We start from the raw sequence: 26,084 nt of genomic DNA on the forward strand, positions 1-26,084 counted from the left end.
TTCAGAATTCATCCGGCTACTCTTGTCTGCTCTTATGTCATCAATAAACACAAGTGACCCAGTGCCATTGAAAGCCATGCATGCCCATGCCATCACGTTGCCTCCACCATGTTTTACAGAGGATGTGGTGTGCCTTGGATCATGTGCCGTTCCCTTTCTTCTCCAAACTTTTTTCTTCCCATCATTCTGGTACAGGTTGATCTTTGTCTCATCTGTCCATAGAATACTTTTCCAGAACTGAGCTGGCTTCTTGAGGTGTTTTTCTGCAAATTTAACTCTGGCCTGTCTATTTTTGTTATTGATGAATGGTTTGCATCTAGATGTGAACCCTTTGTATTTACTGTCATGGAGTTTTCTCTTTACTGTTGACTTAGAGACAGATACACCTACTTCACTGAGAGTGTTCTGGACTTCAGTTGATGTTGTGAACGGGTTCTTCTTCACCAAATTAAGTATGCGGCGATCATCCACCACTGTTGTCATCCGTGGACGCCCAGGCCTTTTTGAGTTCCCAAGCTCACCAGTCAATTCCTTTTTTCTCAGAATGTACCCAACTGTTGATTTTGCTACTCCAAGCATGTCTGCTATCTCTCTGATGGATTTTTTCTTTTTTTTCAGCCTCAGGATGTTCTGCTTCACCTCAATTGAGAGTTCCTTTGACCGCATGTTGTCTGCTCACAGCAACAGCTTCCAAATGCAAAACCACACACCTGGAATCCACCCCTGACCTTTTAACTACTTCATTGATTACAGGTTAACGAGAGAGACGCCTTCAGAGTTAATTGCAGCCCTTAGAGTCCATTGTCCAATTACTTTTGGTCCCTTGAAAAAGAGGACGCTATGCATTACAGAGCTATGATTCCTAAACCCTTTCTCTGATTTGGATGTGGAAACTATCATATTGCAGCTGGGAGTGTGCACTTTCAGCCCATATTATATATATATTATTGTATTTCTGAACATGTTTTTGTAAACAGCTAAAATAACAAAACTTGTGTCACTGTCCAAATATTTCTGGCCCTAACTGTGTATCTACTGGTATTTTTCTCCAGAGGACCTTCCATAACAGTGAGCACCCCTTATATTTTCTGATTGTAATCACTGTAAGCTGCCAAGTAAAAGTTTGACTGTTACCAAATTCAGTGTCCTCTGGATTGTGCGCTACGAAGGATCTGGAAGATGAAGACATGCAGCCAGTGGAGGCCTATGGGCCACAAGTAAGTGTAAGGTAGCCGCACACAGCAGCACACCGGGACAGGGACACATTTTGTCTCTAGGGTGTCAGAGCGAGCAAAAGTAGCAGCTTGCTCATGACTACCTCACCCAGGCACCTTACACATACAATAAACATTCCCTTTTATTTACTGACAGCCAATATCTACTTGGAGTAGACAAAACAACATTGTTACAAAAACGTCTGACAAAGAGCATGTGAAGCAATGATCATGTATATGGAATCATCTGTTATGCTCCAACTACAGTAAATTAAATATTGTATTTGTTTATTTATTTATTTTACTCACTTATATAGCGCCATTAATTTCACAGCGCTTTACATACATTATCGGCACTGTCCCGATGAGGCTCACAATCTAAATTCCCTATCATTATGTCTTTGGAGTGTGGGAGGAAACTGGAGCAAACATGGGGAGAACATACAAACTTCTTGCAGAGTTGTAAACATATTAAAAACATCGTCATGGCTCATGATCACTATACCATTTGCTTTTACTAATAACTGTCGTCAGGACGATGATGTGTGGGTTGTATCATAATAAAACTTTTACTCCCAAAAATGACTATGATCATAATAAAGTGATGAAAGCAAGTGTATTTTAATGAATTTACATGCAAAATCTGTATTTATTATGTGAAATGTCAATGTGAAAATACTTTTTTTTTTAAAGTTGGTAACCCCTTTTTAAGCTTACTTGGTTGTTTTCCTTAGATCTCAACATCCTTTAGCAAAATTACATGGATCCTCTATTCTGGAAAGACATCACTTGGAGTTTGGCAAGGTCTTACTGGCAGATGAGGTGATAAAACTATGCTTCATTTTTTTTACCTTTAAGACGTTAGCTAGGTTAATAAAACATGAGTTATGTGGGATATCTAGTAAATAAAACTTAAAGAAGCTCTCCCATCATAGTTTTTAACGCCTTAATATATTGCAATTATCTTACTAAATAGCATTGTGTACTGTAAGATGGCTGCCAGACAGGTAATTGAGCAGAGATATGTATGATCGTCGATCGAGGTTGGTAGCTTTGGTGATGTGAGCTCAGAAAGCATGCTCCAGCACATATAGTGCTGAAATAGAGTTATTAGTGCATTTCAGGGTCTGGTTTTATGAGCAATCAAAAGAGATGGGTGGGAATAACTGCTCACTTATCCCCACACCAGGGGCGTGGTTTGAAAGATAGAAAGCGGACCAAGTGTTTCATTCAGGGTCTATGACTGGAGGAGTGGATGCCTCCAGTGTGTTTGCTAAAGAGACTGACCTGAGTGGGCGAACCCACAGTACAAATGGACAGTTGTTTTCACTTTGTGCCGGAGAAGGCTATCTTTGGTTTTGCCTATGCTTAAGCAGGTTTATGAAGTTTTTAATAAACCTGATTGGACATTTTTAAGAAAACTGCTTCCTGTGCCTACCTCAGCCACAGCTGAGTGAGCAAAACCCTACAGTACTTAGAATTAGAGGTGAGCGGTGTTCGAGTCAAACTGTTCGCCAATTTCAAATTCGAGCTGTTTTGGGCGGTGTTCGAATCGTTCGTCGAACTCAAACAATTTGCTTAAAATCGAGTTTCTGTTCGACAACTGTTCGTTCACCAAAAGCATAACTTGATTTGCACATTAAAACTTTTTATCATTGTTAATAGACTGCTTCAGTGTATAGTGGGCGGGGGGGGGGGGGAGGGCGGGGATAGATCTGTGCTGAAACAACGCCGATCTTTTTTTTTTCTTTCCCGCATTTATAGTGGGGCGGTGCAGTCTCTCAGCCTATCAGCAGTGCACACACACACACAGCAATGTGCATGTGATGCACACAAGCAAGGGCATGTGTCATTGGCTGAGTATGTCACATGCCCTTGCCTGATAAGAACCAGCCATTTTCCCCGTCGCCACCATTTCCTCACTGCTGCAGCTTAGTGTTAGACGGCACTGCTGCTTCTGTGGGCGCTATACAGTCAAAGAGTCTTTTTTTGCAAGCAAATTTTTTAGAGAGATAGGTTTAGGGAGTCGGGAGTCAGGACTAGCTGTAATATCAGCCCTTTTCAGGGTAGGTTACAGCAGTTCATATCACTTTTTGCCAGGCAGGTCTGTGCCAGTGCTGTGCAAGTGTTTGTCACAGCATTTGGTGTAATCTAGCTCAGCCAATTCTTTTGGGCTAGTAGCATTGTCTGGTAGTCATCTGAGTAGCCCACCTGTGAAGCAGGCTACACCGCCTGTGTATCTAAGTTTTTACTGCATCTAACCCAGGAAATTGTTTTGGGCTTAGTAGCAGTGTCTGCACGTCAGCGGAGTAGCCCGCCTGTGAAGCTAGCTACACCGCCTGTGTATCTAAATTTTTACTGCATCTAACCCAGTAAATAGTTTTGGGCCTAGGAGCAGTGTCTGCACGTCAGCAGAGTAGCCCGCCTGTGGAGCTAACTACACCGCCTGTGTATCTAAATTTTTACTGCATCTAACCCAGTAAATAGTTTTGAGCCTAGGAGCAGTGTCTGCACGTCAGCGGAGTAGCCTGCCTGTGAAGCTAACTACACCGCCTGTGTATCTAAATTTTTACTGCATCTAACCCAGTAAATAGTTTTGGGCCTAGGAGCAGTGTCTGCACGTCAGCGGAGTAGCCCGCCTGTGAAGCTAACTACACCGCCTGTGTATCTAAATTTTTACTGCATCTAACCCAGTAAATCCTTTTGGGCCTAGTACCACAGTTTGGCCACTCAGCTCTGCTCATTTTTCATCCATCATTTTTTGTGCCAACAACTACAGATACAGAGTTGCCAATTAGTTAAGCACCAAAATGAGTGGCAAAAAGCCTGTTGCTGGTGGAAACGGGAATAGGAGTGTTAGAAAGAGAAAAAAAGGTTGTGTCCGTGGGGTAAGTGATAAAGCAACAGTAACATCTGCAGAAGAAAGACCATCTTCCAGCCAAAGTAAGATGTCTACTTCTTTTCGTGGACAATCTGATATGATCCCTTTCTTACGACCATCGCTACGAGCATCGCTAAAAATTCCAGGTGAGGCACAAAAACAGCAGGTGCTTCAACGGATATCAAGTGCTCGTTCAAGTGAGCTCTCCCCCATGTCAACTTCAAAATCACAACTACTCCAGTCCTCAGAGGTGTCACCCCAATCGCACTTGCTTCCTCACAGCTCCCACGTCTCCAGCCGCCCGTCTGAGTATGGGGTAACACAGATGGTTGAGTCTGCAGAGCTGTTTACTCATACTATAGTCTGGGAATCAGAGATCTGCTCCAGAGCTTCTGTGAATCCAGATGAGGAAATGATCTGTACTGATGCCCGGAATCGTTGTGAGTCGGATCCAGGCCCAGATGAAGAAGGTTCTGAGCATAATGTAGACCCTCGTTCCCAAACTGTAACTCCTGTTGGTGGAGACAATGAGGAAGATGATGATGAGACTTAGATACCTGATTGGAACTAAAACTTGACTTTTTGGTCAGGGCAGGAAGAGGTTGGCTCTGAGGACGACGGGTGTGAGAACACACTGGATGATGATGATGAGGTTGGAGACCCCACTTACTGTCAACCCACAGTCTGATGACAAGGTTAGGTTGCGCCTTCCTGGAAAGAGCCAGAGTACTGGAAGCACGTCAACAACTACATCCTCAACCCCAACTGTGCCTCTGACCAAAAGTCGTGGTGGCTCTTCAGGTCGCATGGGCTCTAAGCCTTGCATAGCCTGGGCATTTTTTGAGATCGGAAAGGATGACAAAACTCATGTTGTCTGTAAGATTGTAAGATTTGTCACCAAAATCTCAGTAGAGGCCAAAAAATGACTAGTTTGAGTACTTCATGCATGAACCGTCACATGGATATGAGGCATAAGTTGCAGTGGGAAGCTCACTGTGCTACAATGCGGCCTAATGGGTGGGGTTAACCACCGTCTGCCCCATCAAGTGCATCCGCGTCCTCTTCATCCTCTGTGACTGTGGGGACAGCAGTCGCACGTGGTTTTGGACGAAGACCTTCCACCTCCTTACCCGCAACAGCCAGTGTGATTGGCAGGTCATCAGTACATTTGCAAGTGGAAACACCTGCTGGTGTTGAGCGCTCTCTGATATCGAGACCACATTTTAATCAAAGCAACATAACGTCTCCGCCTGCACCTTCCTCACAGACAAGCAGTTTGCTGGGGACACCCTACTCCACCCCATCTAAGCACGGCAGCCAGCCCTCAGTCCCTCAGATGTGGACAAGTAAAAGACCATTTCCTCCTAGCCATGACAAAGCTAAGAAGTTGAATTTCACCATCTGCAAGCTGTTGGCTACAGAAATGCTGCCTTTCCACCTGGTGGACACAGAGGATTTTCGATACCTTATGTCCATCGCAGTGCCCCAGTACCAGATGCCCAGTCGCGACTACTTCTCAAAGAAAGCTGTACCTGGACTACACCAGCATGTCGCACACAACATCACCGCTTCCTTGAGAAACTCTGTGTGTGACAGGGTGCATTTCACCACAGACACTTGGACGAGTAGACATGGACAGGTGTGCTACATGTCGGGGACTGGGCACTGGGTAACTATGGTGACATCAGGAGGAGGGGCTGCTGTCCATGTCTTGCCGTCCCCACGAGTTGCTCATTGATCCTCTGTATCTAGAAGTTCCTCCACTGCTTCTGCCTCCTCAACCTCCTCTCGGTCCTCCACCTGCACCCAAAGCCTGTCTGGTAATGCCACCAGCGTTCTTACTGCGCAGAAGGAATCCTGCACACCTCCTTACTATGCTGTCATCAGGGCTCAACGGCATCAGGCGGTGTTTATATTGAAATGTCTGGGAAATGTGAGTCACACAGCTGAGGAGTTGTGGTCAGATCTGGAGACCCAGTTCTGTTGTGAATTCCGCTCTTGGGCTCCCTCCGGTGGTTGTAAGTGGCACTTTTAAGATTTCTGCTCTTGGGCTCCCTCTTGTGGTTTCAAGTGGTATGGCTGCTCCTTGTAGTTAGCTGTCATCAGCTGCCTCCACTTATCGTCTCTTCTGCTCGGCTATTTAGGCCTGGCTGTTCCGTCAGCCAGTGCCACTTGTAAATGGTTCCTGGTTGGATTCACATCTCTTTGGATTTCCCTGTTATCCTGACCAGATCAGCAAAGCTAAGTTTTTGCTTGCGCTTTTCTGTCCAGCGTTATCAGTATGAATTAATTCTGTCTTGCTGGAAGCTCTGGGAAGCAGATTTACCCTCCACACCTTTAGTCAGGTGTGGAGATTTTTTTGTAAACTCTGCGTGGATTTTTGTAGTGTTTTATACTGACCGCACAGTATTCCATCCTGTCCTATCTATCAAGCTAGACTGGCCTCCTGTGCTCATCCTGGTTTCATTCTGTGTATGTCTTTTTCCTCTCCACTCACAGTCATTATTTGTGGGGGGCTTTGGGGATTTTCTCTGAGGCAAGATAGTTTTCCTGCTTCTGTCTTTAGGGGTAGTTAGCTCTTAGGCTGTGACGAGATGCCTAGGGAGAGTTAGGAGCATTCCACGGCTACTTCTAGTGTTTTGTTGAGCTTAGGGACTGCGGTCAGTACAGTTACCACTTCCCTCAGAGCTCGTTCCATGTTGCTCCTAGACCACCGCATCATAACAGTACAAGTGGCCAAAAATGAATTAAATGCATCTCAAAAGAAGGAAAAGAAAGTTCTGAACCATTTTTTTTTCTGTGCCCTGGCTTGTCTTTTTTTTCCTCTTGATATCTGGGTGGTTCAGGATATATGCTTTGGCATGGATGTTCAGGTGTTGTGAATTATGTTGGCGAACTCCCTCCTGTGGTCGTGAATGGGACTTCGGTGAGTTCTGTCCATGGACTCCCTCTGGTGGCTGTGAGTGAAGCTGCTGCTTCTGAGGTTCCTTACACAGGTGACGTGGTTTATCCTTTGGTTGGCTGCTCTATTTAACTCCACTCAGATCGTTACTCCATGCCAGCTGTTATGAACAGGTAATTCAGAACCACAATGGACCTTGAAGTTCAGAGCACACAAGGTGACCTGACATTTACCAAAAACATAGGACGAGCTCTGAGACGTGGAAACTATGCTGACCGCAATCCCTAATCCTATCACACCACACTAGAGGTAGCCGTGGATTGCGTCTAACGCTCCCTATGCAACTCGGCACAGCCTTAGAAACTAACTAGCCCTGAAGATAGAAAAATAAGCCTACCTTGCCTCAGAGAAATTCCCCAAAGGAAAAGGCAGCCCCCCACATATAATGACTGTGAGTAAAGATGAAATACAAACACAGAGAAGAAATAGATTTAGCAAAGTGAGGCCCGACTTACTGAATAGACCGAGGATAGGAAAGATAGCTTTGCGGTCAACACAAAAACCTACAAACAACCACGCAGAGGGGCAAAAAGACCCTCCGCACCGACTAACGGTACGGAGGTGCTCCCTCTGCGTCTCAGAGCTTCCAGCAAGCAAGAAAAACCAATATAGCAAGCTGGACAGAAAATATAGCAAACAAAAATAACACAAGCAGAACTTAGCTTATGCAGGATAGAGAGGCCACAGGAACGATCCAGGAGGAAGCAAGACCAATACTAGAACATTGACTGGAGGCCAGGATCAAAGCACCAGGTGGAGTTAAATAGAGCAGCACCTAACGACTTAACCTCATCACCTGAGGAAGGAAACTCAGAAGCCGCAGTACCACTCTCATCCACCAAAGGAAGCTTATAGACAGAACCAGCCGCAGTACCACTCACGACCACAGGAGGGAGCTTGGCCACAGAATTCACAACAGCCAGCTGTCAATGTTCCTGCATTTGTTCAGTTCGCTCTTGGATCTTTCTGGTGACCTGTCTTCTCCAGCAGAAGCTAAGTTCCTGATAGTTATTATTTGTTCATTGTTTCCTTGTCCAGCTGGTTATCATGATTTTGTCTTGCTAGCTGGAAGCTCTGGGATGCAGAGTGGCATCTCCGCACCGTTAGTCGGTGCGGAGGTCTTTTTGCACACTCTGCGTGGTCTTTTGTAGTTTTTTGTGCTGACCGCAAAGATACCTTTCCTATCCTCTGTCTTTTTAGTAAGTCTGGCCTCCCTTTGCTGATACCTGCTTCATTTCTGCGTTTGTGACTTTCATCTTTACTCACAGTCAATATATGTGGGGGGCTGCCTTTTCCTTTGGGGAATTTCTCTGAGGCAAGGTAAGCTTTATTTTCTATCTCTAGGGCTAGCTAGCTCTTAGGCTGTGAAGAGGCGTTTAGGGAGAGTCAGGAACGCTCCACGGCTATTTCTAATTGTTGTGATAGGATTAGGGCCTGCGGTCAGCAGAGCTCCCACATCCCAGAGCTTATCCTGTGTGAGTTTAACTATCAGGTCGTGCCGGGTGCTCCTAACCACCAGGTCCTAACAGTACAGCTGGCCCAAAGTATTAATGCATCTCAATAGAGGGATAAGAGAAGCTCTGAGACCATTTTTTTTCTTTGCACTGTGTTTTGTCTTTCTTTTCCCCTAAACCTTTGGGTGGTTCAGGACACAGGTGTAGAAATGGACATTCAAGGTCTGTCCTCTTGTGTGGATCATCTCACTGCAAGGGTACAAAACATTCAAGATTTTGTGGTTCAGAATCCTATGTTAGAGCCTAGAATTCCTATTCCTGATTTATTTTCTGGGGATAGATCTAGGTTTCTGAATTTCAAAAATAATTGTAAACTGTTTCTAGCTTTGAAACCCCGCTCCTCTGGTGACCCCGTTAAACAAGTAAAAATCATTATTTCTTTGTTGCGTGGTGACCCTCAAGACTGGGCATTTTCCCTTGCGCCAGGAGATCCTGCATTGCGTGATGTTGATGCGTTTTTTCTGGCACTTGGATTGCTTTATGATGAACCAAATTCAGTGGATCAGGCAGAGAAAATCTTGCTGGCTTTGTGTCAGGGTCAGGATGAAGCGGAGGTGTACTGTCAGAAGTTTAGAAAGTGGTCTGTGCTTACTCAGTGGAATGAGTGTGCCCTGGCGGCAATTTTCAGAAAGGGTCTTTCTGAAGCCCTTAAGAATGTCATGGTGGGATTTCCCACGCCTGCTGGTCTGAATGAGTCTATGTCCTTGGCCATTCAGATCGATCGGCGCTTGTATGAGCGCAAAGCTGTGCACCATCTGGCGGTATTCTCTGAGCATAGGCCTGAGCCTATGCAATGTGATAGGACTTTGACCAGAGCTGAACGGCAAGAACACAGACGTCGGAATGGGCTGTGTTTTAACTGTGGTGACTCCACTCATGCTATCTCCGATTGTCCTAAGCGCACTAAGCGGTTCGCTAGGTCTGCCACCATTGGTACGGTACAGTCTAAATTTCTTTTGTCCGTTACTCTGATTTGCTCTCTGTCGTCCTATTCTGTTATGGCATTTGTGGATTCAGGTGCTGCCCTGAATTTGATGGACTTGGAGTTTGCCAGGCGCTGTGGTATTTTCTTGGAGCCCTTGCAGTATCCTATTCCATTGAGAGGAATTGATGCTACGCCTTTGGCCAAGAATAAGCCTCAGTACTGGACTCAATTGACCATGTGCATGGCTCCTGCACATCAGGAGGATATTCGCTTTTTGGTGTTGCATAATCTGCATGATGTGGTCGTTTTGGGGTTGCCATGGCGACAGGTCCATAATCCAGTGTTAGATTGGAAATCTATGTCTGTGTCCGGCTGGGGTTGTCAGGAGGTACATGGTGATGTTCCATTGTTGTCAATTTCGCCTTCCACTCCTTCTGAAGTCCCTGAGTTTTTATCAGATTACCGGGATGTATTTGAAGAGCCCAAATCCGGTGCCCTACCTCCTCATAGGGATTGCGATTGTGCTATTAATTTGATTCCTGGTAGTAAGTTTCCTAAGGGCCGTTTGTTTAATTTATCTGTGCCAGAGCACGCCGCTATGCGGAGTTATATAAAGGAATCCTTGGAGAAGGGTCATATTCGCCCGTCGTCGTCACCATTGGGAGCAGGGTTCTTTTTTGTGGCCAAGAAGGATGGCTCTTTGAGACCTTGTATTGATTACCGCCTTCTTAATAAGATCACAGTCAAATTTCAGTATCCTTTGCCGCTGCTGTCTGATTTGTTTGCTCGGATTAAGGGGGCTAGTTGGTTCACCAAGATAGATCTTCGAGGGGCGTATAATCTTGTGCGAATTAAACAGGGCGATGAATGGAAAACAGCATTCAATACGCCCGAGGGCCATTTTGAGTGCCTGGTTATGCCATTCAGGCTTTCTAATGCTCCATCTGTGTTTCAGTCCTTTATGCATGACATCTTTCGAGAGTACCTGGATAGATTCATGATTGTATATTTGGATGACATTTTGGTCTTTTCGGATGATTGGGAGTCTCATGTGAAGCAGGTCAGAATGGTGTTCCAGGTCCTTCGTGCGAATTCCTTGTTTGTGAAGGGGTCAAAGTGTCTCTTTGGAGTTCAGAAGGTTTCATTTTTGGGTTTCATTTTTTCCCCTTCTACTATCGAGATGGACCCTGTTAAAGTTCAGGCCATTTATGATTGGACTCAGCCGACATCTGTGAAGAGCCTGCAGAAGTTCCTGGGCTTTGCTAATTTTTACCGTCGCTTCATCGCTAATTTTTCTAGTATTGCTAAACCGTTGACTGATTTGACCAAGAAAGGTGCTGATGTGGTCAATTGGTCTTCTGCGGCTGTAGAGGCTTTTCAGGAGTTGAAGCGTTGTTTTTCTTCTGCCCCTGAGTTGTGCCAGCCAGATGTTTCGCTCCCGTTTCAGGTCGAGGTTGATGCTTCTGAGATTGGAGCAGGGGCTGTTTTGTCGCAAAGAAGTTCTGATGGCTCGGTGATGAAACCATGTGCCTTCTTTTCTAGAAAATTCTCGCTTGCTGAGCGCAATTATGAAGTTGGCAATCGAGAGTTGTTGGCCATGAAGTGGGCATTCGAGGAGTGGAGACATTGGCTTGAAGGAGCTAAACATCGCGTGGTGGTCTTGACGGATCACAAGAATTTGACTTATCTCGAGTCTGCTAAACGGTTGAATCCTAGACAGGCTCGATGGTCGATCTTTTTCTCCCATTTTGATTTTGTGGTTTCGTACCTTCCGGGATCTAAGAATGTGAAGGCTGATGCCCTATCAAGGAGTTTTGTGCCTGACTCTCCGGGTGTTCCGGAGCCGGCGGGTATTCTTAAAGAGGGGGTAATTTTGTCTGCCATCTCCCCTGATTTGCGGCGCGTGCTGCAGAAGTTTCAGGCTGATAGACCTGACCGTTGCCCAGCGGAGAGACTGTTTGTCCCTGATAGATGGACTAGTAGAGTTATCTCTGAGGTTCATTGTTCGGTGTTGGCTGGTCATCCTGGAATCTTTGGTACCAGAGATTTGGTGGCTAGATCCTTTTGGTGGCCTTCTTTGTCACTGGATGTGCGTTCTTTTGTGCAGTCCTGTGGGACTTGTGCTCGGGCTAAGCCCTGCTGTTCTCGTGCCAGAGGGTTGCTTTTGCCCTTGCCGGTCCCGAAGAGGCCTTGGACGCATATTTCCATGGATTTTATTTCTGATCTCCCTGTTTCTCAAAGGATGTCGGTCATTTGGGTGGTTTGTGATCGCTTCTCTAAGATGGTCCATTTGGTACCCTTGTCTAAATTACCTTCCTCCTCTGATTTGGTGCCATTGTTTTTCCAGCAAGTGGTTCGTTTGCATGGCATTCCAGAGAACATCGTCTCGGACAGAGGTTCACAGTTTGTTTCGAGGTTTTGGCGGTCCTTTTGTGCTAAGATGGGCATTGATTTGTCTTTTTCTTCGGCTTTCCATCCTCAGACTAATGGCCAAACCGAACGAACTAATCAGACTTTGGAAGCATATCTGAGATGCTTTGTTTCTGCTGATCAGGATGATTGGGTGTCCTTCTTGCCTTTGGCTGAGTTCGCCCTTTATAATCGGGCCAGCTCGGCTACTTTAGTTTCTCCTTTTTTCTGTGATTCTGGTTTCCATCCTCGTTTCTCTTCAGGGCAGGTTGAGCCTTTGGACTGTCCTGGTGTGGATACGCTGGTGGACAGGTTGCAGCAGATTTGGACTCATGTGGTGGACAATTTGACATTGTCCCAGGAGAAGGCTCAACGTTTCGCTAACCGCCGGCGCTGTATTGGTCCCCGACTTCGTGTTGGGGATTTGGTTTGGTTGTCATCTCGTCATGTTCCTATGAAGGTTTCCTCTCCTAAGTTTAAGCCTCGTTTCATTGGGCCATATAAGATTTCTGAAGTTCTTAATCCTGTGTCATTTCGTTTGGATCTTCCAGCTTCTTTTGCCATCCATAATGTGTTCCATAGGTCGTTGTTGCGGAGATACGTGGCGCCTATGGTTCCCTCCGTTGATCCTCCTGCCCCGGTGTTGGTCGAGGGGGAGTTGGAGTATGTGGTGGAGAAGATTTTGGATTCTCGTGTTTCGAGATGGAAACTCCAGTACCTGGTCAAGTGGAAGGGTTATGGTCAGGAAGATAATTCCTGGGTTTTTGCCTCTGATGTTCATGCTGCCGATCTAGTTCGTGCCTTTCATTTGGTTCATCCTGATCGGCCTGGGGGTTCTGGTGAGGGTTCGGTGACCCCTCCTCAAGGGGGGGGTATTGTTGTGAATTCTGTTGTCGAACTCCCTACTGTGGTCGTGAATGGGACTTCGGCGAGTTCTGTCCATGGACTCCCTCTGGTGGCTGTGAGTGAAGCTGCTGCTTCTGAGGTTCCTTACACAGGTGACGTGGTTTATCCTTTGGTTGGCTGCTCTATTTAACTCCACTCAGATCGTTACTCCATGCCAGCTGTCAATGTTCCTGCATTTGTTCAGTTCGCTCTTGGATCTTTCTGGTGACCTGTCTTCTCCAGCAGAAGCTAAGTTCCTGATAGTTATTATTTGTTCATTGTTTCCTTGTCCAGCTGGTTATCATGATTTTGTCTTGCTAGCTGGAAGCTCTGGGATGTAGAGTGGCATCTCCGCACCGTTAGTCGGTGCGGAGGTCTTTTTGCACACTCTGCGTGGTCTTTTGTAGTTTTTTGTGCTGACCGCAAAGATACCTTTCCTATCCTCTGTCTTTTTAGTAAGTCTGGCCTCCCTTTGCTGATACCTGCTTCATTTCTGCGTTTGTGACTTTCATCTTTACTCACAGTCAATATATGTGGGGGGCTGCCTTTTCCTTTGGGGAATTTCTCTGAGGCAAGGTAGGCTTTATTTTCTATCTCTAGGGCTAGCTAGCTCTTAGGCTGTGAAGAGGCGTCTAGGGAGAGTCAGGAACGCTCCACGGCTATTTCTAGTTGTTGTGATAGGATTAGGGCCTGCGGTCAGCAGAGCTCCCACATCCCAGAGCTTGTCCTGTGTGAGTTTAACTATCAGGTCGTGCCGGGTGCTCCTAACCACCAGGTCATAACATTCAGGGTTTGTTTTCTCATGTGGATCAACTTGCTGCAAGAGTACAGAGTATCCAGGACTATGTTGTCCAGACTCCGGCTTTAGAGCCTAGAATTCCTACTCCTGATTTGTTTTTTGGGGACAGATCCAAGTTTTTGAACTTTAAAAATAACTGCAGATTGTTTTTTGCTTTGAAACCCCGTTCTTCTGGTGATCCCATTCAGCAAGTAAAAATCATCATATCCTTGCTGCGTGGTTTCCCTCAAGACTGGGCTTTTTCTCTTGAAACAGGGGATCCGGCATTATTGAATGTTGATGCATTTTTTCAAGCACTCAGATTATTGTATGATGATGAACCAAATTCTGTGGATCATGCAGAAAAAACCCTGTTGGCCTTGTGTCAAGGTCAGGAAGCGGCAGAGTTATACTGCCAGAAATTTAGAAAATGGTCTGTGCTCACTAAATGGAATGAAGAGGCTCTGGCTGCTATTTTAAGAAAAGGTCTTTCTGAAGCCCTTAAAGATGTTATGGTGGGCTTTCCTACGCCTGCCGGTTTGAGCGAATCTATGTCTCTAGCCATTCAGATCGATCGGCGTCTGCGCGAGCGCAAAGCTGTGCACCATATGGCAGTATCCTCTGAGCAGAGTCCAGAACCTATGCAATGTGATAGGATTTTGACTAGAACAGAACGGCAGGAATTCAGACGTCAGAATAAGCTGTGTTTTTACTGTGGTGATTCTGCTCATGTTATCTCTGATTGCCCTAAGCGTACTAAGAGAGTCGCTAGGTCTGTTACCATTAGTACTATACAGCCTAAATTTCTCTTATCTGTGACCCTGATTTGCTCATTGTCGCCCTTTTCTGTCATGGCATTTGTGGATTCAGGTGCTGCCCTGAACTTAATGGACTTACAATTCGCCAGGCGCTGTGGTTTTTCCTTGCAGCCTTTGCAGAGCCCTATTACTTTGAGGGGTATTGATGCTACACCCATGGCCAAGGATAAACCTCAGTACTGGACACAGATGACTATGTACATGGCTCCAGCACATCAGGAAGACTGCAGTTTTCTGGTGTTGCATAACCTGCATGATGTTGTTGTACTGGGTTTTCCATGGTTACAGGAACATAATCCGGTGCTGGATTGGAAAACTATGTCGGTGACTAGTTGGGGTTGTCAAGGGGTACATAGTGACGTTCCTTTGATGTCAATTTCCTTTTCCCCCTCTTCTGATGTCCCTGAGTTTTTGTCGGATTTCCAGGATGTATTTGATGAGCCCAAGTCCAGTTCCCTTTCTCCGCACAGGGACTGTGATTGTGCTATTAACTTGATTCCTGGTTGCAAGTTTCCTAAGGGCCGACTTTTCAATCTGTCTGTGCCAGAGCATGCCGCCATGCGGCGTTATGTTAAGGAGTCTTTGGAGAAGGGGCATATTCGGCCCTCTTCGTCACCATTGGGAGCGGGTTATTTTTGTTGCTAAGAAGGATGGCTCCTTGAGACCCTGTATTGATTATCGTCTTCTTAATAAGATCACGGTCAAATTCCAATACCCCTTGCCTTTGCTTACTGATTTGTTTGCTCAGATTAAGGGGGCTAGTTGGTTTACTAAGATTGACCTCCGAGGGGCATATAATCTTGTTCGTATTAAACAGGGTGACGAATGGAAAACTGCATTTAATACGCCCGAAGGCCATTTTGAAAATCTTGTGATGCCATTTGGGCTCTCTAATGCTCCATCTGTGTTCCAGTCTTTCATGCATGATATTTTCCGCAATTATCTTGATAAATTCATGGTCGTATATTTGGATGATATTTTGATTTTTTCCGATGATTGGGAGTCTCATGTGAAGCAGGTCAGGATGGTGTTCCAGATCCTTCGTGATAATGCTTTGTTTGTGAAGGGGTCTAAGTGCCTATTCGGAGTTCAGAAGGTCTCTTTTTTGGGTTTTATTTTTTCTCCCTCGTCTATAGAAATGGATCCTGTTAAGGTCCAAGCTATTCATGACTGGATCCAACCCACATCTGTGAAGGGCCTTCAAAAATTTTTGGGCTTTGCTAATTTCTATCACCGTTTCATTGCCAATTTTTCCAGTGTGGTTAAGCCCCATACTGATTTGACGAAGAAAGGCGCTGATGTGACGAATTGGTCCTCTGAGGCTGTTGAGGCCTTTCAGGAGCTTAAACGCCGGTTTACTTCTGCCCCTGTGTTGCGTCAGCTGGATGTTTCTCTTCCTTTTCAGGTTGAGGTCGACGCTTCTGAGATTTGGGCAGGGGCCGTTTTGTCTCAGAGGGAGTCTGATGGTTCTTTGATGAAACCGTGTGTTTTTTTTCCAGAAAGTTCTCGCCTGCGGAACGCAATTATGATGTCGGCAATCGGGAGTTGTTGGCTATGAAGTGGGCGTTTGAGGAGTGGCGACATTGGCTTGAGGGAGCTAAACTCCGCGTTGTGGTCCTGACCGATCATAAGAATCTGATTAAACTCGAGTCGGCCAAGCGGCTGAATCCTAGACAGGCTCGATGGTCCCTGTTTTTCTCCCGTTTTGATTTTGTGATCTCGTATCTAAGAATGTTAAGGCTGATGCCCTCTCTAGGAGTTTATCGCCTGATTCTCCTGGAGTCCCTGAGGCGGTTGGCATTCTTAAGGAGGGGGTGATTCTTTCTGCTATCTCCCCTGATTTGCGACGGGTGCTTCAGGAATTTCAGGCTGATAGGCCTGACCGCTGTCCAGTGGGGAAGCTGTTTGTTCCTGATAGATGGACAATTAAGGTTATTTCTGAGGTTCATTGTTCAGTGTTGGCTGGTCATCCTGGGATTTTTGGTACCAGAGATTTGGTTGCTACGTCCTTTTGGTGGCCTTCCTTGTCTCGCGATGTGCGTGCTTTTGTGCAGTCCTGTGGGACTTGCGCCCGGGCCAAGCCTTGCTGTTCCCACGCTAGTGGGTTGCTTTTGCCTTTGCCGGTCCCTGAGAGGCCCTGGACGCATATTTCCATGGATTTTATTTAGGATCTTCCTGTTTCCCAGAAGATGTCTGTTATCTGGGTTGTTTGTGACCGGTTCTCTAAAATGGTCCATCTGGTACCTTTGCCTAAGTTGCCTTCCTCCTCAGATCTGGTTCCATTATTTTTTCAGCATGTGGTTCGTTTGCATGGCATTCCAGAGAATATTGTCTCTGACAGAGGTTCTCAGTTTATCTCTAGATTTTGGCGGGCCTTTTGTGCAAGGATGGGCATTGATTTGTCTTTTTTTTCGGCGTTTCATCCTCAGACTAATGGCCAAACTGAGCGAACTAATCAGACCTTGGAGACCTATTTGAGATGCTTTGTGTCTGCTGATCAGGATGATTGGGTGTCTTTCTTGCCGTTGGCCGAGTTTGCCCTTAATAATCGGGCTAGTTCGGCTACTTTGGTTTCACCTTTCTTTTGTAATTTTGGTTTTCATCCTCGTTTTTCTTCTGGGCAGGTTGAGCCTTCGGATTGTCCTGGTGTTGATTCTGTGGTGGACAGGCTGCAGCAGATTTGGACTCATGTGGTGGACAATTTGACGTTGTCTCAGGAAAGGGCTCAACGTTTTGCTAACCGCCGTCGATGTGTTGGTCCCCGGCTTCGTGTGGGGGATTTGGTTTGGTTGTCTTCTCGTCATGTTCCTATGAAGGTTTCTTCCCCTAAGTTTAAGCCTCGGTTTATTGGTCCTTATAAAATTTCTGACATTATTAATCCGGTGTCTTTTCGTTTGGCTCTTCCAGCCTCTTTTGCCATTCATAATGTTTTCCATAGATCTTTGTTGCGGAGATATGTGGTGCCCGTTGTTCCCTCTGTTGACCCTCCTGCCCCGGTGTTGGTTGAGGGAGAGTTGGAATATGAGGTTGAGAAGATTTTGGATTCTCGTTTTTCGAGGCGGAGGCTTCAGTATCTTGTCAAGTGGAAGGGTTATGGCCAGGAGGATAATTCTTGGGTTGTTGCCTCCGATGTCCATGCCACCGATTTGGTTCGTGCTTTTCATTTGGCTCGTCCTGATCGGCCTGGGGGCTCTGGTGAGGGTTCGGTGACCCCTCCTCAAGGGGGGGGGGGGTACTGTTGTGAATTCCACTCTTGGGCTCCCTCCGGTGGTTGTAAGTGGCACTTTTGTGAGTTCTGCTCTTGGGCTCCCTCTTGTGGTTTCAAGTGGTATGGCTGCTCCTTGGAGTTAGCTGTCATCAGCTGCCTCCACTTATCGTCTCTTCTGCTTGGCTATTTAGGCCTGGCTGTTCCTTCAGCCAGTGCCACTTGTAAATGGTTCCTGGTTGGATTCACATCTCTTTGGATTTCCCTGTTATCCTGACCAGTTCAGCAAAGATAAGTTTTTGCTTGCGCTTTTCTGTTCACAGATTGTGGACTTATCCGTTCAGTGCTTTCTATGTTTGTCCAGTGTTATCAGTATGAATTAATTCTGTCTTGCTGGAAGCGCTGGGAAGCAGATTTACCCTCCATACCTTTAGTCAGGTGTGGAGATTTTTTTGTAAACTCTGCGTGGATTTTTGTAGTGTTTTATAATGACCGCACAGTATTCCATCCTGTCCTATCTATCAAGCTAGACTGGCCTCCTGTGCTCATCCTGGTTTCATTCTGTGTATGCCTTTTCCTCTCCACTCACAGTCAATATTTGTGGGGGGCTAATCTATCCTTTGGGGATTTTCTCTGAGGCAAGATAGTTTTCCTGCTTCTGTCTTTAGGGGTAGTTAGCTCTTAGGCTGTGACGAGATGCCTAGGGAGAGTTAGGAGCATTCCACGGCTACTTCTAGTGTTGTTTTGAGTTTAGGGACTGCGGTCAGTACAGTTACCACTTCCCTCAGAGCTCGTTCCATGTTGCTCCTAGACCACCGCATCATAACAGAGTTCCATCAATGGTTGTCTCCACTCAACCTGCAGCCAGGGAAGGCCGTGTGCGACAATGCTGTAAACCTGGGTGTGGCCCTTCGCCGGGGCAATGTCACACACGTGCCTTGTATGGTTCATGTTTTGAACCTGGTTGTCCAGCAATTTTTATCCAACTATCCCGGACTAGATGGGCTTCTGCAGAGGGCACAGTTGCTGTGTGCTCACTTCCGCCGTTCGCATCCCGCAGCTCAATGACTTACATCTCTACAGAAGTCGTTGGGCCTGTCAGTTCACCGGCTGATATGGGATGTGCCTACATGGTAGAATTCAACTCTGCACATGTTGCAGCAACTGTGGCAGCACCGATGAGCCTTGGTGCAATACGTTATGACATATAGCCTGGGCCAACGAGATCCAGAGGTGGGGCAAGTCACGCTGCAGGAGTGGTCTCAGATCCATGACCTATGAACCCTTCTGCAGTTTTGAAATAGGGACAAAGATGTTTAGTGCTGACAATGCCATTATCAGCATGACTATTCCGGTGATTTACATGCTGGAGCACACCTTAAACAGTATTCAGAGTCAGGTGGTGGAACAAGAGGAACAGGGGGAGTCATATGTGGAAGGGATAATATCTCCAAGGTCCAGATGGTCGGCAGCACCAAGGTGGCTGGCATTGGAGGCCTGATGGAGAGGGATTACCGAGGGCCCATGGTAGCAGCCAAATTGTTGAGGAAGGTGCAGGAGGCGAGGAAGAAGTGGAAGACAAACTGGCACTGGGCATGGAAGACTTATCAGATGAGGGAGACCTTGATCAAATTTCTATTGTGCGAGGTTGGGGGGAGAGGGCAGGGGAAGGAAGCATGATTCTCACCTCGCTGCCACCAAGACAACAAGGACTTGGTTCTCCTGGATGCACAAGACACATGAGTGCCTTCTTGCTGCACTACCTGCAACATGACCCTCGGATTGTCAGAATCCGAATTAATGCCGACTACTGGGTTGCCACACTCTTAGATCCCCGATGTAAAAGTAAATTTGCTAAAATAATTCCTGCCATAGAAAGGGATTCACACATGCAGGAGTATCAGCAGAGACTGTTACAGAATCTTACATCTGCTTTTCCACAAAACACCAGTGGTGCATGTAGTGAACCTCTGAGTTCTAACTTGCCAACTGTGGGACTATCACTCAAACCGTTACAGTAACATCATATCTGGTGGTAACAGCAATTTTTTCCAATCGTTTCAAGATTTTTTTAGACCATCCTTTGCAAGGCCACAGGAGGCAAGAAGTCTGACGCAGAGCCAATGCCTAGAGAGGATGGTACAGGAGTATCTCCAAGTTAACATCGATGTTATGACTGTGGAACTGGACCCTTGCTCATTTTGGGCTTCCAATCTTGAAAATGGCCTGAGCTCGCCACTCACACTTTGGAGATCTTGTCGTGCCCCGCAGCCAGCGTCCTCTTTGAATGTGTGTTCAGCGCTGCTGGTGGTGTGCTGACAGATAAGCGCACGCGGCTGTCCAGTGACAATGTAGACAGACTAACGTTCATCAAGAAGAACAAATCCTGGATCTGCAAGGACTTTTCTACCCCTGTATCATCCTGGGGAGACAAAAAGCTTGATGATTTTTGAAAATCACCTCACCAACCGTTTTAAAAAACTCTGGTGAAATTGATGCCACTTAAATGGTGTCTGTGGCCGAATTTTGGAAAAAAATTGAGACACTTTTTGGAGTCCCCTTGCTTTGTTTTACATGACGTTGCCATCGTCAATTCCAGGTGGGTGGGGTCGTCTGCAGAGTTGTTTACTCATACTATGGCCTGGGATTCAGAGGTCTGCTCCAAAGCTTCAGTTTCTGCTACTCAGCAGAGTAGCCCACCAATGAAGCAAGCTACACCGCCTGTTTATCTAAGTACTAATTTTTAACTGCATCTAGCCCAGGAAATCCTTTTGGGCCTAGTAGAATTTTGTGCTACTCAGCAGAGTACCCCACCCATGAAGCAAGCTATACCGCCTGTTTATATACGTACTAATTTTTAACTGCATCTAGCCCAGGCAATACTTTGGGCCTAGTAGCAATTTGTGCTACTCAGCAGAGTACCCCACCCATGAAGCAAGCAAAACCGCCTGTTTACCTATGTACTATTTTTTAACTGCATCTAGCCCAGGAAATCCTTTTGGGCCTAGTAGAATTCTGTGCTACTCAGCAGAGTACCCCACCCATGAAGCAAGCTACACCGCCTGCTTATCTAAGTAATAATTTTTAACTGCATCTAGCCCAGGAAATCCTTTTGGGCCTAGTAGAATTTTGTGCTACTCATCAGAGTACCCCACACATGAAGCAAGCTACACCGCCTGTTTATCTAATGACTAATTTTTAATTGCATTTAGCTCAGGAAATACTTTGGGCCTAGTAGCAATTTCTGCTACTCAGCAGAGTACCCCACCCATGAAGCAAGCTACACCACCTTCTTCCTTTCTCAATCTAACCCCTCGGCTCTGGGGTGTCCGCTCTCCCTTCAGCTCTCCCCTTCTCACAGGTGGACTACTGCGTGTATTCACACTGTGGCAAATCTTTTGGGCCCAGGCATAAGAAGTCATCGAGGGAATGGATAATATGTGCCCCCTTAGAAATGCTCATGACGACCCATTCGAGGAAGCAACTAAACACCTCAAATAGTGAGCAGGATATGGAGCACCCCAAGGGAAAACAGCGATCTATGTAGTATGCTCCTTCACAGAAGCAGCCCAATGGGAGGACACTATTCGGAGGCACTGGTAGTAACCGGAACGCCCCTTGTCTGTTTTGGCCATTAGGGTGCCCCTTCCGAACTTCTTGACCCGCATGATTGCCTTGTCAAAGGAGGTACAGTACATAGTACTGTACTTGGTTCCACGTCGATGTTATCGTTTACTGACCTGCCCCTTGGATATGACAAATGGTGGAGTAGTCTGAATGTATTGGGTTCCTTTTTTGGCACGACCCCCAATGGGGATACCACTACGTCTTCTAAGGAAAGTGTTGTGAATGGACCCGCCGCCATTCTACCTAAAGATATTTATTTTTTAAATTTTTTTGTCACGACGTCTGGGTGTTGGTAGGGTGATTTTAGATTTTTACTCCAGCCTTTCTTGATTTTAGAAGAGCATGACATGCCTATATCTGTGTCTCCTCTTCCTTTTACTCCTCCACCTCTTTTCTTTTCGCATGACTATATGTAGTTGTGACTTTTCCATGTGTTTGTTGTGTCTTCTGAGCAGTTTGTCAGCTTTTGGACACCTTTTAAGGTGTTTTCTATGTTTGTGTTTGCCTGCCATTGGTTTCAATGGGGTTCGACGGTGTTCGTCGAACGTTCGACGAACATTCGTCAAACACGCCCCAATTCGATAAACCGAACCGAACTCGAACACTAGGGTGGTGGCTCAACACTACTTAGAATTGCTAATTTTGCCTCCCTGCCCAGTTAATTGTTCTCTTTTCCATTAGGTCTATGACACCATGAGATTAGAAACAGACTAGCTGAATTCTTCTAAACTCTATGTAGAAACAGGAGGTCTATTTTCCCTGCATGAATCATCATTAGAATTGTTACTCTACATCACTGCAAAGTCTTTGGCAAACCAGCTCTACTCCCTTTTTTGTTGGCATATGCAACAGATTAGGACTTATTATAAGTGAAAGGAGGACTTTATACTAACCAGACAGCAGATGGCGATAGTGTGTAAAGTTATATACTTGCTGTAATGTGGGGAGGGAAGCTCTCAGTTGTTGGTTGTTTTCTTACTTTCTGTTTTGCTTTTCTTCATGAATGTGTTGTCTTCAGTGCACGGACTGTGTGACACTGAATTGTATCTCATGTTTATCCAGTATGAAGTAAATACTGTTTACTCAAGATATCTTGTTGATTGAAGCTCTCCTAAGTACAGCGGTGACTGCAAGAAGACGCACTCTGCAACAGGTTATGGGCCCAGGCACCCCAGGCACTACAGGTCTGCACTACAAGCTCAGGCAGAAGATCCTGGTTTATAGCCCAGATAACGGAGCACACAGATAAGCTCTGTAAACAGAAGGAAATAAATCCAGATACAGAGTGACAGAGGAATTCAGCATCCCAGGAGCTGGATATAATTGCAGAGAATTCACAGGACATACAGGAGAATATCTTCAGTACAACTCTCTAAACAAGTAAGACTATATAAAGATGATGAGTACCACAGAACTGAAATTTACAGTAGCTAAACTGAATAGTGAAAATGATCAGTTATGGAAATTCAAAGTAGAGATTTTGTTATCTAAGGATGATCTATGGGAAGTAATTGTTACAGCAAGACCAGATCAAGATAATCAGACATGGGATAAGAAGAGTATACAAGCGAGAGCCACCATTAGCTTATTAGTGGATGATGCTCAATTAATACATATAAGAAATGAAGAAACAGCTAAGGGAATGTGGGAAGCATTAAAGGAAACCTGTCACCCTGTTTTTTGAGATTGAGCTATAAATACTGTTAAATAGGACCTGCGCTGTGCGTTACTATAGTGTATGTAGTGTACCCCGATTCCCCATGTATGCTGAGAAATACATTACCAAAGTCGCCGTTTTCGCCTGTCAATCAGGCTGGTCTGGTCAGGTGGGCGTGTTCACAGCGCTCTTTTCTTCCCCAGCTTTCCGTTGGTGGCGTAGTGGTGTGCGCATGTCCAGAGTTCCGACTTCCCTGCGCCCACGTGAAGACACAGCGCGCGATCTGCGCTGTAATCCCTTGCATCGGTGGGGGCGGCCATCTTCCTGGGGCCGCGCGTGCGCAGATGGAGTGCTCTGCTGCACGGGGCTTCAGGAAAATGGCCGCGGGCAGCCGCGTGTGCGCATTAGAGATCGCGGCGGCCATTTTCCCAAAGCCGAGTTTGCATCTCGGCTTTGGGAAAATGGCCGCCGCGATCTCTAATGCGCACGCGCGGCTGCCCGCGGCCATTTTCCTGAAGCCCCGTGCAGCAGAGCACTCCATCTGCGCACGCGCGGCCCCAGGAAGATGGCCGCCCCCACCGATGCAAGGGATTACAGCGCAGATCGCGCGCTGTGTCTTCACGTGGGCGCAGGGAAGTCGGAACTCTGGACATGCGCACACCACTACGCCACCAACGGAAAGCTGGGGAAGAAAAGAGCGCTGTGATCACGCCCACCTGACCAGACCAGCCTGATTGACAGGCGAAAACGGCGACTTTGGTAATGTATTTCTCAGCATACATGGGGAATCAGGGTACACTACATACACTATAGTAACACACAGCGCAGGCCCTATTTAACAGTATTTATAGCTCAATCTCAAAAAACGGGGTGACAGGTTCCCTTTAAGAAAACTGTATGAAAGACCTAGCTTGAATCACAAGTTATTTTTATTAAGAAAGCTGTACAGTATGAGATTGAGTGCAAATGACGATATGCAGAAGCACATATTCTCAATGATGGAAGTGATATCACAGCTAAGATCTATTGGTGAAGATATTAAAGAAAGTCATGTAGCAGCTATATTGTTGTGCAGTTTACCAGATTCGTATACAGCCTTGATAAATGCTCTGGAGATGAGACCAGAAACTGACATTACATTAGATTTTGTGAAAACAAGACTAATAGATGAATATCAGAGAAGAAAAGAACAAAGAAATGATTCTTCTACTGAAAAGGACAGTGAAAACGCTCTTAAAGCTACAAAATTCAAAAAACCTTACAATAAAGAGACAAGAGAATGCTTCAGATGTAAGAAAAAAGGTCATTTAAAGAAAGACTGTACCATATGGAAAGCAGAACAACAAAAATTACAACATAAAAGGCATACAGAGAAAGTAAAAAACACAATTTCCGATTCATGTGAGAATAATTGGAATGGCACATTTAAAGTAACAGACAAGAAATCATCACTTGGTTGGTTTATTGATTCAGGAGCAACGAGTCATATGACAAGTGACAAGAATTTCTTTACTGATCTTGATTTAGATAAGAAGGAAGCCATTTATCTCGCAGATGGAAGCAAAATAACCGCAGAAGGTATCGGACAAGGTATGCTAAATTGTTCAAACAAGTTCGGGCAAGATTCAAAGATACTTGTACAAGATGTGTTGTATGTTCCAAAATTGGAAGGCGGATTATTATCTGTGAAACGTTTAACAGCAAAAGGACTTACAGGGAAATTCAAAGACAATGAGTGTGCAATTATTGCAGGAAACAAGGTGATAACCAAAGTCAAGGCAGATGAACAATTATATCATTTCGACACACCAAAGGAACAGATGAAGGTATGTACACATGATCACAAAAGCTGTATTCACATGTGGCATAGACGTCTAGGACATAGACACCCTGACAGTATAAGGGAACTACAGAGAAAAGAATTGACAAAAGATTTAAAGATATCAGATTGCTCAATTACCATAAGATGTGATTGTTGCATAAAACCCAAAGCCACAAGGATATCTATTTCAAAAGAAAGTGAGATGAAAAGCGAAAGACCACTTGATTTGGTGCATACTGACGTATGTGGACCCATGAAAGTGACTACATCAGGAGGCAATAGATACATGTTGACTTTTATAGCCGATTACTCAAGATACACAGTCACATACTTAATTAAAAACAAAAGTGAAGTTTTTGATAAACTTGTAGACTATGTAACAAGATCAAGTAACAAATTTCAAAGGAAGCCAATTGTCATCAGAAGTGATAATGGAGGTGAATTTACAGGTCACAGAATAGAAGACTACTTAAGACAAAATGGAATAGAACACCAGAAAACGGTTCCATACACACCTGAACAAAATGGAGTAGCAGAAAGGAAAAACAGAACTCTAACAGAGATGATAAGATGTATGCTGACAGATTCCAAACTACCAGAGAAATATTGGGGTGAGGCAGCAATGACAGCTACATATCTACAGAACCGACTTTTTTCCAGAAAACTGACGAAAACTCCATATGAACTGTGGCAAGGTATGAAACCAAGTGTCAATCATTTAAAAGTTTTTGGATGTAAAGTTTTCATATTCATTCCAACAGAAAAACGTTCCAAACTTCAAAACAGATCCATGGAAGGAATATTTGTTGGATATAGTGAAAATTGCAAAGGATACAGAATCCTAGATCCCAAAACAGACAGAGTTACGGTGAGTAACAGTGTGACATTCATTGAAGATTTGAATGAAGACATTATGATTTCAGTTGAAACAAAAAATGAGAAAACCAATAATGACACAACTGAAGAAATATCTGATGAGAAAGAAGTAGAAATTAATGAAGAACAAAATACTGAAAGTGAAGAATCACAACTACAAACAGACTCAGAACCAAGACGTTCAATGAGAGAGAACAAAGGAAAACCACCGAAACGTCTCTCATGCAAGACAAGCACAAGAAAAATCTATGAGCCTACTTCTTGGGAAGAAATATCTAAACTTCCTGTAGAAGAAGCTAATAAATGGATAGAAGCAACAGAAACAGAAATTAAATCCATGCAAGATTCAAATACATGGACACTGACAGATTTACCAGAAGGAAGAAAAACCATAGGATGTAAATGGATTTTTAAAGTTAAATACCAAACAGATGGCACAGCTGAAAGATACCGAGCAAGACTCGTAGCTAAAGGGTATTCTCAAAAATATGGAGAAGACTATGATGAGACA

At 45.2% G+C, this 26,084-nt stretch overlaps 1 protein-coding gene across 1 annotated transcript in view; it reads left to right on the plus strand.

The window, feature by feature from the left end:
• PDE6B (phosphodiesterase 6B) overlaps window positions 1–26,084 on the plus strand; it is a 127,750-nt gene that overhangs the window by 74,683 nt on the left and 26,983 nt on the right. Inside the window, exon 15 of the mRNA XM_069745708.1 lies at window positions 1,949–2,036. Within this exon, the coding sequence (XP_069601809.1) occupies window positions 1,949–2,036 (88 nt within the window). The remainder of the gene's footprint in view (window positions 1–1,948; window positions 2,037–26,084) is intronic.

Source organism: Ranitomeya imitator, chromosome 1 (genome assembly GCF_032444005.1).
Source record: "Ranitomeya imitator isolate aRanImi1 chromosome 1, aRanImi1.pri, whole genome shotgun sequence".
NCBI lineage: Eukaryota > Metazoa > Chordata > Amphibia > Anura > Dendrobatidae > Ranitomeya > Ranitomeya imitator.